The 16,098-nt window shown below is 40.4% G+C and overlaps 2 protein-coding genes across 2 annotated transcripts; both read right to left on the reverse strand.

Annotated features, from left to right (window-relative positions):
• Window positions 1-317: 317 nt before the first annotated feature.
• On the reverse strand, window positions 318-4,434 carry LOC124212254 (jerky protein homolog-like). The gene is made up of 5 exons (XM_046612137.1): window positions 3,930-4,434; window positions 2,544-3,473; window positions 1,208-1,322; window positions 494-735; window positions 318-382 (listed from the first exon to the last, which is right to left on the reverse strand). Exons 1-5 carry the CDS (start codon window positions 4,432-4,434, stop codon window positions 318-320), a joined length of 1,857 nt encoding a protein of 618 aa, XP_046468093.1.
• Window positions 4,435-13,662: 9,228 nt separating this feature from the next.
• On the reverse strand, window positions 13,663-14,688 carry LOC138190382 (uncharacterized). The gene has a single exon (XM_069133164.1). It carries the CDS (start codon window positions 14,686-14,688, stop codon window positions 13,663-13,665), a length of 1,026 nt encoding a protein of 341 aa, XP_068989265.1.
• Between the last annotated feature and the right edge of the window lie 1,410 nt (window positions 14,689-16,098).

Consider the following 16,098-nt stretch of genomic DNA (forward strand, 5'->3'; position numbering starts at 1 on the left):
TGAGGTATTAAAAAACAGAAGGAGCAAGGAAACTTACCATCGATGTAGAAGTGACAGCGCATACACTCTTTTTACACCATTTGGTTGAAGGGATAGCGACAATTTCATCATTTTGGCGACTATAGAATTCAGATGATAAGTTCCCATTACTGACGACGTCTTACTGTGCAGCTCCCACGCTCTTATGTGTTTCGAATCGCTAGGATATGTATACAGAGGATTCTTTTTTTCCATTCCTTGCCTTCGATTTGAATCAGGATTTCTTGATACAACAATCATTCTATTGATTTGCACAATCGTTGAATCTTCGAGAAGAATTACATGTCAATTGGAGGATCTATATCCAATAAGAGACCGATTCCATCATGGTGGTTTGCATCATCTAAGTTCCGAAAAGATTTGTTTGTTCTGAGTGGCCTATCAACCTCAGGATAGACTGCACAGAAGCCTCTGGTTTCTCGAACACGCTTTCCATGAACGGTACATTTCTCACATGCACTGTAGCCCCCGTGGCATTTAACATTCTTCAGTAGTACTCGAGCTCGACCATTGCAAATAAAATATTTTATGGTCACTTTGTATGTCTTTCCATTTATGATAATCCCACGTCTCTGGAGTTTATTGATTTCATCAATGAAGTCTTGGAAATAATTTGACATGTCATGAGGTTTAGCATCTCCGCAGTAACATGCTACGACAAATGGTTGGTAGATATCATACTGTGGGCGGTGCACTCTGCAGAGTATGGGCCAGAATTGTTTCGTACTTGATTGAAAAACTGGTATTCCATCGACATTAAATTGTAGAAAAATTTCACTTTCGGAATGCAATACTTCAACTACACAAGCCTGAAGCCCATTTTCTAGGCCAAAATAAACAAATTGAACATTTTGTGTGTCATTTACGATATAGGGGCAAGAATCCGTTTTCGAAAAAGTTTTGGCCGATTTTGGTAAATTAGGTAGTAGTCTTCTGCGTAAGATGGCTAGCAATTTGTCTATGTTTTTTTTGTGCAACATTGGATTCGATAGTCCACTGCCTCAGTTCATCATACTCATTTGCTTCTTTCTCTTCCTCCGCAGACTCACTATCGCCAGATCCTCTCTGCTCTTGCTCCTCTGCAGCCTCCGATTCATTACTTGTGTCCTCTTGTTCATCTGCATTTGATTCAGCTGTTATATCAGCTTCTCTTTCCTCTTCATTTTACTCTGTTAAATCTTCATTCGAATTATCACTGTCTTCTTCCACGTGTGCTTTAAGATCGTTTCTTTCTTGTTGCACGCCTACAACTGGGCATTCTGGAACTGGTGGTTTAGGACCATCTGCCATTATGATAAAATATTTATATTGATTTGATGAAGATTTTCAGTTGATTATAAATTAAGGGGGGACTCCGGTGAAATTTCGATAATAACGAGTTTTTCATCTTTAAAACGACTAAAACAGATGTTCAAAAACTCTCTAACAAAATTAAGGTTACGGTAGTATGTGTACTGAAAAAAAATTTCAACTTTCTGCGATGAAAGTATATGCGCAAAGAACTTTTGGCAGAAGATATCCAGCGCATTGCTACTAAAAGTTCCTTGCGCATACACTTCTATTGCAGAAAAATGAAATTTTTTTGCAGTACACATATATATATATAACCTAAATTTCGTTGAAAAGAATTTTTGATCATATTTGTTTTTCTCATTTGAAAAATAAAAAACTTCATATTACCGAAATTGCACTGGAATCCTTCCTTGACCCATTAAAGCCCAGGAAAAAACTGAACCAGATAGCATCTAACTAACTATTCCATTCGTAGCAAAATAAAAAAATTAATTACACGTATTTTTTGTTATATAACTATTGCAATTATTAATAAAAAAAATTGTTCAAATATTTTAAATACAGTCCGACCTCCAAATAAGAAACCCGGCAATAAGAAACTTTCCCCAGTTCCTTACTCGAGCGCTTCCCCCACTCCGACTTGAACTCCGAGCTCGAGATTTTTGTGCGCGAAACCTCTGGTTAAGAAACCAGCCCGAAAGGGAATATTTTGGCGAAATAGAGTGAACGCTGTGGTGTCAATTGATGTGTGGATGCGTACGTGAGTATGTGTGTATGCGTGTGTGAATGTAACACAAAATTTAAAAGTTTATTTGAAACTTTTTGTATTTGTTTCACAGATATATGTGGGCGTTGACAAGATTTCATGGAACATAAAAACAGAGAGTAGGGCATTTAAAGATTTTCGTATAAAACAGCAAAAGATTCCGAGACGTAATGAAAATCGTTTTCGTCTTGTTGAGTATCATTTTGTTCCACAACGCACTCAGCTGACGGTCGAATATTTTCGAGGCAATCGAACTCTGCCATCGAAGATGAATCCTCAGAAATATCGACTGTTTCTTCTTTTAGATTAATGGGATAAAATAATATGGACATAAAATTAAACGTTTATACTCACTAGACGATGGCATAACGAGCATAGCTCATGGCCAATTTTAAAGTAGAAACAAAAAAAAATAATACGTCACGTTTTTCGGTTTTTTGAATACAATTTAATACCGTTGTTGCGTCTACCTCTTCATATCCGTCGACTTTTTTCATGAGATTCAATAGCTCGGTTACGTCTCGATCGTCTGCAGTTAGTGATTTAAAGGTGACGTCAGTGCCCACAGACATATCGAGATTATCGATAATAAAAGAGTCCTCGTCCGTTTGAGTCGACGCATCTCTGATTTCTTTGGGCCATAAGTTTTTCCAGCATTTCTGGATCGTTGTGGGTTTGATCTTTTTCCATGCATCAGCAATCCAGAAAATCACTTTGTGCACGTCAATTGTCTTCAAAAACTCGATCAGCGTCACGTTTTCATTTTGAGCCTCAACGATTGCATTTACGAGGTTAATCTCGTAATGTAATTTGACGGTTTGGATAATGCCTTGGTCCATAGGTTGAATCAGAGAGGTGACATTTGGCGGAAAAAAATTTACTTCGATGTCGTTAATTTTTACGTATCGATGAGATTGACAATTGTCGACGAGAAGTACTACCGTCTTTGGTAAGTTCTTGGAGTTGAGAAAACTTTCAACTTTTGGAACAAAAACATCTGTGAACCATTCCTCAAAAATCTCTTTATTTATCCACGCGTTTGTCGGACTGCGGTACCAAACTGGCAATTCATCCTTATTCACGTTCCTCAGACAGCGTGGGTGCTTTGATTTTCCAATCAAGATTAGAGGCAACATGAAAGAGCCATCGGCATTAGAACACGTGGCTATAGTAACCCGTTCCAACTGTTTTTTCCCACCAGCAGCTTGTGCCTGATCAGCTGCAACAAATGTCCTCTTGGGGGTACTTTTATACATTAGCCCACTCTCGTCCATATTGAAAACTTGGGACCTTTCAAGTTTTTTTGTAGCCACCATTTCAGCAAATTCTGCTTTATACACATTAGCTGCTTCCACATCGGCTGATAGTTTCTCCCCTTAAAAGTCCATAAGACAAATATCATCATTTATTGGACAATTTTATTTAACTATTTACTAGTTTTTTTAATCATTTATTTAAAAAATAATTCTATTATTGTTTACAATGGAAAGCGGAGCAAAGAGAGTAAAAAAAAGTTCAGAATCAAGTAAAAAGCTAAATTAAGTAAAAAATAGAATAATGAAAATTCCATTTTGAATAACCCGAAAAACAATCATAAAATGAAACATATAAACCTCACAAAGGCCAGGTTTCTAATCTAAATACAAGAGTCGCAATTTTTCGCAATACATTTCGAGTAAAACACAAAGATATTCCTTAATTACGAGGAAAAAGGAGGAAATAAGGTAAAAGAGTGTTTTTACTAACACAAAACTATACATATTTTGTTAGGTGCTCCGATCTTTTTCCTCCCCTATATTTCCAATCCCCTGTGACCTGTGATAATACTTACCGGTGATTTTTAAATTTTTAATGTGGGTTCGTCTCTTCCATTTCTCTAGCCACCCGTGGCTTGCTTTGAAATTTTCTGGTCCGCCGATTCGAGAGTTTATCACGAGAGCTTGTCGGCATAGCATTGGTCCAGAAACTGCAATGCCTTTGCAACGACAATCAGAAAGCCACGTGAATAATTCGGCGTCACGTTCATTTGTTTCTGAAACTTTTTTCAATGTTTTCGAATGGCTCGTTTTGGCGGCATTCTTTACTTTCTCCTGATTGGATCTCCATTTTCTGAGAACACTTTTATTCAAGCCGTATTTCGCACAGAGTTCTCGAGAGTTCGGGGTTTTACACTCTTCCAAAATTTTCTTCTTTTCTTCAAACGTATATCGATTACGTTTGGTCACAGCAACCTCTTTGTTTAAATTAATATCACTTTGTGGCGGAGATTCCGTAACATTCTCTTCGACTTGTACACTGCAGTCTGATCTCTTACGCTTTTTCAACGTTTCGGTCATTTTAAGACAGTTATACGATCGAAATTCAGACGTGAAACAAAGATTCGCTAGATAAATGTCCACGCGCAGTCAAAAAAATGTTTGCACGAGCGATGGGAATAACAAGTAGGAACTTGTTCGAGCGTGTTTCCTATTGAGAGGATCGCATGCGGAAAAGAGTGAGAGAGACGGACAGTGTCACTGAGCGCGGAGCGCGCGCCAGGTGGGGGTATGCGATATATACGAAAAACTCTTCCCCTTGGGGGCTTTTGGTTTCTTATTGGGAGGTTGGACTATAATTTGTTTTAAACAACTGAAAATGTCATAAGAAAAAAAAGGAACATTTTTTTTTTCCATATTACTATGAATGGAAATTGTTAAAGTTTCATGCTATATCTGACCCACTTTTTTCCTGGGGTTTAATGAGCTGACCATTAATATCAACGATTATCACGATTGAAAATGAGTTTCCAAATCCAAAACAATTGTTTTTTTCAGATGCCGCTTACGTGATGATTCTGTGTCTAGATCATGGGTCTTAATTTCACGTGCCATTGCCCTCGCAATTTTGCGTTGCCTTCGCCTTCTCTTGTTAATTTTATCCTTCTCCGCTGTTCGTTTATCACCACTAAAGTGTCTATCACACATTTTAAGAAGAATAGGGTACCGCAAGTAATAATTACTGGTCACTGGTATCTTAGAGTACAAACTTTATTGCGTCACGATGAATCACAATTGTTTTTTTCAGATGCCGCTTACGTGATGATTCTGTGTCTAGATCATGGGTCTTAATTTCACGTGCCATTGCCCTCGCAATTTTGCGTTGCCTTCGCCTTCTCTTGTTAATTTTATCCTTCTCCGCTGTTCGTTTATCACCACTAAAGTGTCTATCACACATTTTAAGAAGAATAGGGTACCGCAAGTAATAATTACTGGTCACTGGTATCTTAGAGTACAAACTTTATTGCGTCACGATGAATCACTCGGAAACGACCGACTCAGCACGGGGAGTTCGGACTGACTGACTTTAAATTTTTGAAAAACTTCGGTTATATTCGATGGGTGACAGTTGGACTGGGAGCTAAGGCTTAAAAGTAGGAGAAGGAAGTGATTCCTGATTGGTGCAAGGGTTCCGAATTTTAGGATTAGTGGAAAAATGAAGAAATAGCGTAGTTAGTGGGAAAAGGATCAGGTATGTCTTATAATTAAACAATGCATGACCCTTGGTCACCTACGCGTACCTGCTCTCCAGGCAGTAGAGTGTCCACACCTGGCCGCAAACTAATTGTGAGTACTGTTAATGAGGGAAAATCCGCGCTGAAGTCCTGTACGACCCTCCGATGCTTAAGTAATTGTTTGGTATTATTTTATTGCTTTATAGTTGTAGTTCCTTCAGCGCGGTATTAATCCTGCCAGATGTAGGACTCTTACCTCTTCTGGACAGCTTAACGTGGCTTGGGGTAGTTTTCGTGTCTGGATTAACTGTATGCGTACTTGGAATCTAATGAACTATTGACTATAGGATGTATTGTACAAAGAATAAAAAAAATAATATTGAAAGAATTTTGCTGGTAGCGAATGATCGCCATAGCTAGAAACAATAAAGTTGCTGGTAATGAAGCATCCCATATATCAAGCAAAGTGAAGATACTCGGTAGTTCGGGCAGTAACACCACGGAGCCACTTTAGAGCCCGGACAGCGGTGCAAGTTTGGCAGCCACAACCAATACGAGACAAAGCCATATCAATTTTGATTGTCTTAAATCGAATTCTCAGTAGTTCAAAATTCGAATTCGGTTCTAAAATTATCTTTTGAGAAGATTTTCCATTGATAAAAGTGCATACGTCAATCATAATCGAGTATTTCGCAAATTGTGGCAAGCCACGAATATGCCCGATGTGGTCCATTTCAGTGATGTGGCATGCCTTAACAAATTTCTGCACGGGCGACTGGCTCGTTTTCACCCTGCGTACGTTTATGGATCTCTCCACGCAAAGCGAACTGCAAATTTGGATCACCGAATCTGTAACGCCGAGCGTGTTCGAATTCGGGGAAACTACGCGATTGGGATCTTTTGCTTCGGAACCAGTACAGAGTTACTCCAGAAAAAAAAAAAACGGAAGACTGTTCAGAATATCGTTATCGCGCGAATCAAATAAAGTTCTACCCCGAATGCTTCCGAATCTTCGTTACGTGTTCCTGAAAATTTCAAATTCCACTTCCGGATAACCTCGTATGCGGCAAGTGCATTTGGAGTGTTATTATTGAAACGCAGCGGTTGAGCTGTCAGGAATGAGTCGAAGGTTGTCGCGGCGTGTTATGATGGAACGAGGGGGCTTCGCGACGCGAAAAGAAGCTAGACGGTCTCGGGAGGTGTCCGTGCGCAGTTTTTACATTTTGCGTCCGGTTTTCCAGAGGACCTCTGATGTCGATAGCCGGAGCGTTGTTTGGGTTTGATGATAGATCATGCGTATTATCGGGAGGAGTATTATTTAGCGACATATTATTTTCCGCGCTTATTTCGATTTCATGTGTCAATTGCGGGCTTTGTCTTTCGTCCGCCGGTATTTGTAAAGATGATGTGCCGGCTTCGGCAACAAGCGTCGTTTTATCAGGAGTAGCGGGATTAGTCATTTCTCCGCGAGAAATTCGGTAGAATCGTATTAAACGGTCGCGTAAAGACGGTAGATTTCCTTCTGATGATAATGCATGCTATCTTAGCTCGTAACGTAATTCCGCTGCAGTTAATAATGAAACAAAACAGTTTTCTTTTTGCCGAAAAGTTTCACCCGACGCGGTTGGGTCAGAGATATCGGGGCTGATGAGACGAAACTCAATCCTTTTTAATTTTAAAGAATAAATAATTAAACTGGGCGCCAACTGGTTTCTTTAAAACCAGTAAATCATATTTCTTTTGATAATCATTGCCCGGATTGGCGGAATCCGCTCAAGGTCGTGGACGCTGGATGACCCAGTATACTTTTTATAAATTTAACGACAGTATTTAAAGGCAGAGAAAGAAAGATAGAGACACCACTGTATTAAGAAAAGTAATTTATATTAATCTTACTTGGTCGATAGCGGTTAGATATATGTATATATTCCCCTTGACGGGTTCTCACTCGACCGGCCACAACCGAAAGGTTGGCGGGGTATTTTCCACCCTCACACATGTATTGTATTACACCTACTTAACAATTCTACGGACGTTCTAACGTCGATTTTATACAAGAGCGGATACAGATTTTATTCAAAACAGATTCCTGCACGGTAGGGCCGACAGACACAGAGTGTCGTCTCTCACCCCGCGAACCCACATCGCCCTCGTGACGCGGGCCCCATTGGCCATCTTCGTCGATAATCGATAAGACAATCGATTCCCGTATTAATATATATATTTTGATTCCTGGGTGACTTAGCTTACCGTATGCCTCTGTGTCGGTTTACCCGCCTACACTCAATTTCAAGAACATTATGTACAATTTATTTTTTACTACTCGCTCTGTATCTGCATTTGCCTCAAGGATCTATCCAAGGCATAAATAAAGTAATCAGTCAATCACTCAATCTCTTATTCTCTCTCAAGTTTTTAACCAAATTTATAACTGACATTTACTGTAGCTAGCCTTTTGTAGCCCCGCGTTGGACGCAAATTTGTAACGATAAATTCTGTTACCTTCAGATGAGGACTTACCGTTGACACTTTAGCGCGATTCTCCACTTATTCTGAACATTAAACTATAACAAAATGAATTACGTTCAAACAATAATACGAACCACGAAAAATAATACGAGACCATACGAAAAATAACTAGAGAACCCGTTGTATGGCTGGCTAGGATCAGGTACTCACACGAACTGGTAGAGTGGCTGTATTCAAGACAGCTAACGATCATTACAGAATTGAAGAAAATAATGAAATAAAGAATAGACTCAAGTCAGGGTAAAATGAACAGGTCAATCAGTCATATATTGTGGAGTAGGTTACAGAGTTAAGACAGGCAAATGAAATGGTATCGATAGCGGTAGTTAATAAAATAGGCAATAATTGTTCACAAAACTTTCGGTAGAATAGAATTAAACGGTAGCTTTAAAACGAGAGACGGTAGTTAACAGAGCAAAATGAGCGTAAGTCGGGAGAAGCGATATAATGCAAGAATTTACTTGAAACTACACGTCACTGGGCGACGTGATCTTACCAAAGTTGCAAGTGATGATACGAAAATTATTATTCTGTTAATTAAAAATCGAAAGTGAGAAATTTCTTGTAATCGGTAGAAAACAAAGTAACGATAGCTCGGTAGATAATAACGGGAGAATACGACGAATTCACCATAGATTTTAACCAGTACGAAAGATTGACATTCACTAATAATTTACAAAATCGGTAGCGTAAACGATCGACTAGATTTACGGTCAAGTACGATGGATAATTTTCGGGAGAGTTATTTCTAAACGACAGAATCCATAACTTACAATAGTTACGGATCCAAAGAATTATACAATGAATTTTTAAACATAACTTTCGAGAGAATACAAAATTACGAGAGAATACAAAATCATGAGAGAGTGAGAAATTCGGAGAGTTCGCAAAATAAAGAAATACACTAAATACACCGCAGTACAAAAGAATCAAGAATAATATGCAAAACTTAAATTAACACGGAAATGCGATACTGCAGAAAGATACAGAGAAAAGAATAACAAGCAAAAATAATATAGGATTGGCAGCGCCGGATTTACCTATAGTCCCGAGAGGCCCGGGCCTAGAGCAGCATTTTCTAGGGGCGGCAAAAATGGGCGCTGGAAATTCAATTTTTTTGGTAAATCAAAATCATATGCAACTTGTAGAATGGATTTTATGAAGTGAAACTTCTATCGCGGGGTTGGAGAATTTTGGATGAGAGGGAATTCATGAGTCGCCTTTAAACCGCAACATCAGTTTAGGGGGAAGTACCCCAGTACCGGTCACCTAAGGTTATTCGTTAATAAAATCATCATTTAAGTGAAAGAATAATTATTTTTATTCTTGTTATAATCTTTGGAGTATGTTTGACAATATAGGAACTTTTGGAATTAGTATATACCGTTTAACCAAGAATAAAATACTATTTTATTCATTAACGAAAACTAGGGTGTCAGAGAAGTGCGGAATATTTCTTTACTCTCCAGCAACCAATTGTTCCGGCGAACGTTCCTTTTCAACTTTCAAAAGAGTAAAATCTTATTTACGTGCATCCCTTTCTTAAGAGCGACTTAATGCTCTTGCACTTTTGTCCATTGAAAAAAAATCTTCTTAGAGATATGGACTGTGAGGAAATTGTAAATGACTTCGCGGCACAACAAGCAAGGAAAAAATATTTGCATTAAAGAAGTGAGAATATGTTGGGATTATTGTTAGTTAGGTGGTGATTCTAATGAGTGTCAATGAATCTTTTGTTCAGGTGAACATGCTTGAATGCCTTTTTAGTTAACTTTTAGGTCTTTACCCTATCAAGAGCGTTGAACGACTGAGAGGACGCCTTCGTCCTCGGTAGAAAAACAAGTTGTTTTTCTACACTGTCGATGTGTGAAGGACTCTCTCACACATATTAACCTATACAAACATATGAAAAGAAATGACTCATAGAAAGCGAAGAAATAATAAACAATAACATAACATAATGTCATAGGAATTGATTCAGGATCAATTTGCATATTCCAACAGAATATTTTTAGACATTGCTAGTCACTCACCGAATGTACTGTACTGTACTATAATTATTGCATAACAGAATTATTATTATTATATGTGTAAGTTTGTGGCCTGTTTACCCAAACTTATCCATGAAAAACAATAAACACGCTGAACGGGTTACGGAAAGGAGAACTAAGAGTAAACACCGCGGAGCCATCGCCTCGGGAGAAACGGGAGTGATTGACAGGCGCTCGAGACATCCACTAGCGTCATAGTGAATGCTCCGCAAAATATATTGTTTATTATAAATTATTCTTTGTCATTACTATTAACTAAGCCTGCATTCCCGATCGTGAAAACCGACATTGTTGTTGATTTAGGTGACCATAAGTGTTATAATTATTTTTGTTATTATTTATGTAATTATTTGTGATCGGTGTTAATATAATGTTCTAGTATCGTTTCTACATCAACCCAAGTCGTTGAGACTCAGGAATTATTATTTCCGCAACCCTTTTAAGTTATAAGAGTCACGCTTATAACTTAAATATGTATGCAGCTACATCAAAAAATATTTAATAAAATGACTGCTTATTAGCATGTGTGATACAAATTATCAAATATTGATTGATCCTGATTGAAAGAATCTCATTAGTGAACAGATCACTAGGTAGGGGGGGGGGGCAAATAAGTTCGGGACTACAGGTTGCTCCAAGTTCCAAGTTGCTCCGGTAGTATTTGGAGGCTAATTCTATGCTCAGTTATACTCCAAGGAACTCGATATATGATAAAATAGGCAGGAAATAAATAAAAATATAATAAGCAATAACAGAAATGAAACATAAGGCACACTACAATTACAAAAAATTATGAAACGGAAGATAAAGCCGACAGGGCTCAAAATACAATACAAACTACAGAAGCAGACTAATAGAAATTCATAAATAATCAGAAGATTCATAAATGCAAAAGAATTAAATATTCGGCAGTTACGAGGTCGCTCAGACACGAAGATTATTAGTCACTGAAATCATGCAGTCACACGGCGGCTTACCGCAACTCTAAGCCGTGGACCATGATTCACACAAAATCGGGATCACACGATACAATCAAGAAACGATAAATACAATAAGAAAAAGAACAGAAATTATGAGCAACTTCGTAACGATACAATACGAAGGCAGAATCCTTACCTTAATAGATGTTCTCAGGCACACAACACTGAGTCTAATTTAAATGAAACTCAAAGAAATAGCGAGAGAAAACTAGAGGGACAAGATGTAATTTACGGAAAAAAGGATGAAGCTAACGGTACTGCAACGATAGAGGGTGCGAACAAACGGTCGATAAGGTAACGATAGAACGAGAGGAAAAGGATCGGTAGCTTGAAACGGAAGAATAATCAAAAGAATACGAATAACTCTCAGTTGTCGCTCAGCGGGTCAAGCGTAGAATAGACGGGGGTCGGAGTTCGGCTCACCAATCTCGCCGCTGTCGTGAGGTGAATCTTCTTACCTTTGATTAGTTGGTTCACCCCCACCGCAAATAGGCCATCGCCTCTTGGCGAATATTGGTTACGGCGTGGTCATGCGTTGTCAAAAATTACCGCTAGATGAGGCGTAATGTGCTGCTCGTAATTTCGTCGTTGACACCAACTTGTGCGATTTATTATGTATGTATGTGATATTTATTGCTCTCCTTGGGGTTACAAGGACTTCCCTTTTCCTCTTCCTTTACAATATTTTTTACATGTTTTCTTAACCTATTCTTACCGTATTCTTACTTCCTACTTTATCCTTACTTAATTTCTAATTGCCTGTGCCCTGTGCCATTGCCTTGCCATTCCCTTACTTTCCCTCTTATCCTTTTCTTATTTTTTATCCTTATCTTCACTTAACCTTATCCTATTTTACCTTATTCTATTTCCTAAATCGTCCTTATCCTAATCGACTTCCATTTCCCATTCATCTCTCAATCTTTCATTCTCTTGTACATCCCTGATCCTTTCCAGTTCTCTCATCCAGACTTCTCCCACCCCCTCCTCACCTAACATCTCCCTCACCACCTCCTGCCAGCTTTCCTCCCTTCTATCCCAGCCTACGCACCTTTCCCATACGTGCTCCCATGTTTCCTCCTCCCCCCCGCACACCCTACACCTTCTCTTTTCCTCTTCTTCCCAGTACCTTGCCTCCTTCATCTCGCTTCCTAATCTAAATCTTGCCACCCTTATCCACCTGCTTTCTCCCCATCCCTTTCCCATATATCCTGGTATCCCTTCTCCTTTCACTAGCCTGTACCATCTGTTGTACCTCGATTCCCTTATTTTCTCCCACCTCTCTTTTCTCTGTTCTTCCCTCTCTCTCTCCTCTATTTCCCTAAGCTCCATCTCGCCCCTCTCCCTTCTCGCGACTACCTCTCTACTCTCTGCTCCCCTTTCCGCAAAGAAACTTTCCCTTTCTCTTTCCCACCTCGATCCCTGCCTCCCAGCTTCTGCCTTGTCCATTATCTCTTCCCAGCATCTCCTAGCTAACTCGCTACCCTCCCCTCTCTCCAGCTTCCTTTCAAAATTCCATGCCCTTCTCCCTGCCCTAATCCTTAGCTTCTCCCTCTGTAGTACCTCCCTTACTAGATATCCCGGTGTTCTCCCATCCACTCCTAATGTCCATCTCAAAAATCTATCCTGTATCGCCTCGACCGCCCTCCACTCCCTCCACCCCCATATCTCCGATGCCTACTCTATTACCGTCCATACCAGCCTGCCAAATAACCAAATCCTTTTTTCCCAATCCCTCCCAAACCTTCTTTTTCCTATTCCCCATACCTGCCTCATTACTGCCCCTGCCTTCCGTACTCTCTCTTTCACCTGTGCTTCCTGTCCCCCATTGCACTTTACTCTATACCCTAGATAGCTGAACTCTTTCACCTCCTCTATCTTTTTCCCTTTTCATCTCCAATCTATGTTTTTCCTTCTACCGCCTCCTTTCCTAAATCTCATAATCTTTGATTTCCCTACATTTACCGTCAGCCTTTTTCTATCCATATACCTTTCTAACTTCCCAATCATGACCTCCATTTCCTCTTCACTTTCCGCTAGTAATACTATATCATCCGCATAAACTAACGTGCATACCCTGCCGCCGGCTAACTCCACCTCCCCAACCCTTCTCCCTCTCCCCATTTCCTCTTCTAAGTCCGCCAGCAGCAGGTTGAACACATGCGGACTGAACGGACATCCCTGCCTTGGCCCCCTCGCTGTCCAGAACACCTCTCCTACCTTTCCTCCGCTCCTCACTCGACTCTTTGTTTCCTTGTAAATTTCCTCTATCCTTACCCTTAGCCCTTCCCTCACCCCTCTCCTTTCCATAGTCTCCCACAGCACCTTCCTGTTCACTAAATCGAAAGCCGCTTTCAGGTCCACAAAGAACGCCACCATCTTTCCCTTATCCTTTCCCACCTGCCTATTGATTGAATGATTAAGTACATATATATTGTCAATTGTACCCATGCCTTTTCTAAAACCCGTTTGGTTTTGCGGTATCAAGCCCTTTTCCTCTACCTCTCTTTCTAACCTCTACGCTAATGCCATCGCAAACACCTTATATAGAGTTGGCATCAAAGTCACCCCCCTATACTCTTCTTCCCTTTTCCCCTTACCCTTCTTAACTATCGGCGCTATCAATCCCTCCCTCCAATCCTTTGGCCAGCCCTCCCCCACCCAAACTCTGTTACATGTTTTCCATATCCACTGCTTCATTTCTTCCCCCCCATACCTCCATACCTCGCTAACTATTCCATCCCCCCCTGGTGCATTTCCATCCCTCAGCTTTCCTATCACCTTTTTAATCTCTTCCCTCTGCAGCTCCCCTTCCCCGTCCCCCTTCCTATTTACCGTCGCCCCGCCCTCTGTTACCTTGCTTTCTACCCCGCCTAATAATCCCATGAAATACTCCCTCCACTCCTGATCTCCTATTTCTTTATTCACCCTCTTCCACTTCCTTCTTTCCCTATTAACTATCTCCCATCCCTTGCTTTCTGTCCTTGCTTCCGCTGCTACTTTTATGAATCCCTCATTTTCTTTCTTTTTCCTCCCCTCGCATAGCCTATTATACTCCCTTCTTTTCTTTCTATACGCGTCCCCTTCCCCCTCCCCCTTTCTCCATTTCCTTAGGCTCTGCCTAACTTCCGCTTTTTTTCGCCTACATTCCTCATCCCACCATCCCTTTTTCGCTTCCCTCCCCCTCCCTCCTACATCTAAGGCTCGTCTAAACCCCCTCATTCTTTTCTCTATCTCTTTACCTACATCCACTTCTCCTATCCCCTCCCATTTGACTTCTGTTCTGAACCTCGACCTACCCTTCTCCGTCCAGTCTCCTCTACTAGTTCCCCCTACTCTTTTTCCCTTCCTTGTCCTAGCCATTGCCCCCCTCAACCACACTATTACCGGGTGATGATCCGAGTCAACCCTATCCCCAATCTCTATCCTTTTGACCCTATCCCTTACCTCGATGTCTCCTATAGCATAGTCTATCACCGTCACCCCCGCCCCTCCTACATACGTAAATTCCCCCTCCTTATCCCCCTCTATGTTCCCGTTCATTATTGCCCATCCTGTCTCATCTAAAAATTGCACCAGCTGCCTACCTTCCGAGTTTATTTTCCTGTCCTTTGATTTCCTACTCCTACTCTCCTCCTCCTCTTCTCCCCAGCATCCTTCCCCTCCTGCCCTGTCCTGGCATTAAAATCACCCCCCACTAGCACTTTTACCCCTCCCTCTATCTCTTCTGCCCGCTCCTTCAATTCCCCTATCTTCTCTTTCAGATCCCCATTCATGTATATTCCTACTACTACCCATTTTTCCCCCCCTACACTTATTTTCCTTGTTATCATGCTCTCTTTTACCTCTTCCCTCCCTCCCTCCCCACTCACTATCACCCTTCTTACCCCTGACAGCATTCCGCCTATTGCTCTTCCCTTCCTATTTTTTCGAACCGCATACTGCACTTCCCATTTATACCCTACTGGCAACTTATTTCTAATCCTTTCCCACCCCTTCTTTTCTATCCATGTCTCCATTAGAAATATTACATCCCACTCCCCTAGCTTCCTCCAGAAATCTTCATCCTTTCTCGCAAGCCCAGCGGGGCACTAGCTGAGGCTATATTTACCGTCCACCAATCGATATCTTGTTCTAATTTCTCCGGAATGACCATGGTCATGTCATAATTATTATTATTTGCTTCGAGCGCTAATACCTGACTTTTTCGAATTGTCTCATATGTATCATGCCATATTTCATTGCTGGACAGCACGAGCCGAGAGTACCGATCCAAGATGCGAACTCACGAATCGAACACTTTTTCATTTTCCTAAATTTCTTCAATAGATCAAGAGATCTTTTGGTTTTTTCCTCTGGCAACTCGATTGTCATTTTTTCCGAGTCGAAAATAAGCCCTAGATATTTGCATCGTTTTTTGGGAATCTTAGAACATTTTTTCTGATTCATTATGATCCCGAGTTCTTCTAAAATAGCCGTCGTAGCTTGAAAGTTTTTCGCACACTCTTTGTATGATTTCCCGATAAGCAAAATATTATCTAAATAGAAAACGGATCCTTGTTTTCTTAAATATGCTGCCACTGGTTTGAGTATTTTCGTAAATACGAAAGGTGCGACGTTTAAGCCGAACGGTAAGCAATTAAATTCGTCATATACACCGCTGTATTGGAAACGTAAAAACTTTCGAGAACTCTTGGCGATTGATACGAGGTAATACGCGTTCTTTATATCGATTGATGCCGTAAAACAATTAGGCTCAATTAGCGACTTCGTCACGCGCCAATCTTCTCTCTTAAAATGTTCCGCCTTTATGAATTCATTAAGTTTTTTCAAGTTTAAAATGAATCGTTGCGTACCGTCGGATTTTGGCACCAGAAAAACATTTGATAAAAACTGGTCGGATGACGGAGTAACCGTCTGTATTGCGCCCTTTTCTAATAACTTTTTGATTTC

The sequence above is a fragment of the Neodiprion pinetum genome, chromosome 2 (genome assembly GCF_021155775.2).
Source record: "Neodiprion pinetum isolate iyNeoPine1 chromosome 2, iyNeoPine1.2, whole genome shotgun sequence".
NCBI classification, from domain to species: Eukaryota; Metazoa; Arthropoda; class Insecta; order Hymenoptera; family Diprionidae; genus Neodiprion; species Neodiprion pinetum.

What these genes read in the sequence shown, in the direction of transcription:
- LOC124212254 (XM_046612137.1), bottom strand. Translation starts at nt 4,434, where the DNA reads ATGACCGAAACGTTGAAAAAGCGTAAGAGATCAGACTGCAGTGTACAA. An exon ending in TAAAAATTTAAAAATCACCG is followed by an intron (nt 3,474 to 3,929) that starts GTAAGTATTATC and finishes TGGACTTTTAAG; the next exon opens with GGGAGAAACTATCAGCCGAT. An exon ending in CCACGGGGGCTACAGTGCAT is followed by an intron (nt 383 to 493) that starts GTGAGAAATGTA and finishes TTCGGAACTTAG; the next exon opens with ATGATGCAAACCACCATGAT.
- LOC138190382 (XM_069133164.1), bottom strand. Translation starts at nt 14,688, where the DNA reads ATGAACGGGAACATAGAGGGGGATAAGGAGGGGGAATTTACGTATGTA.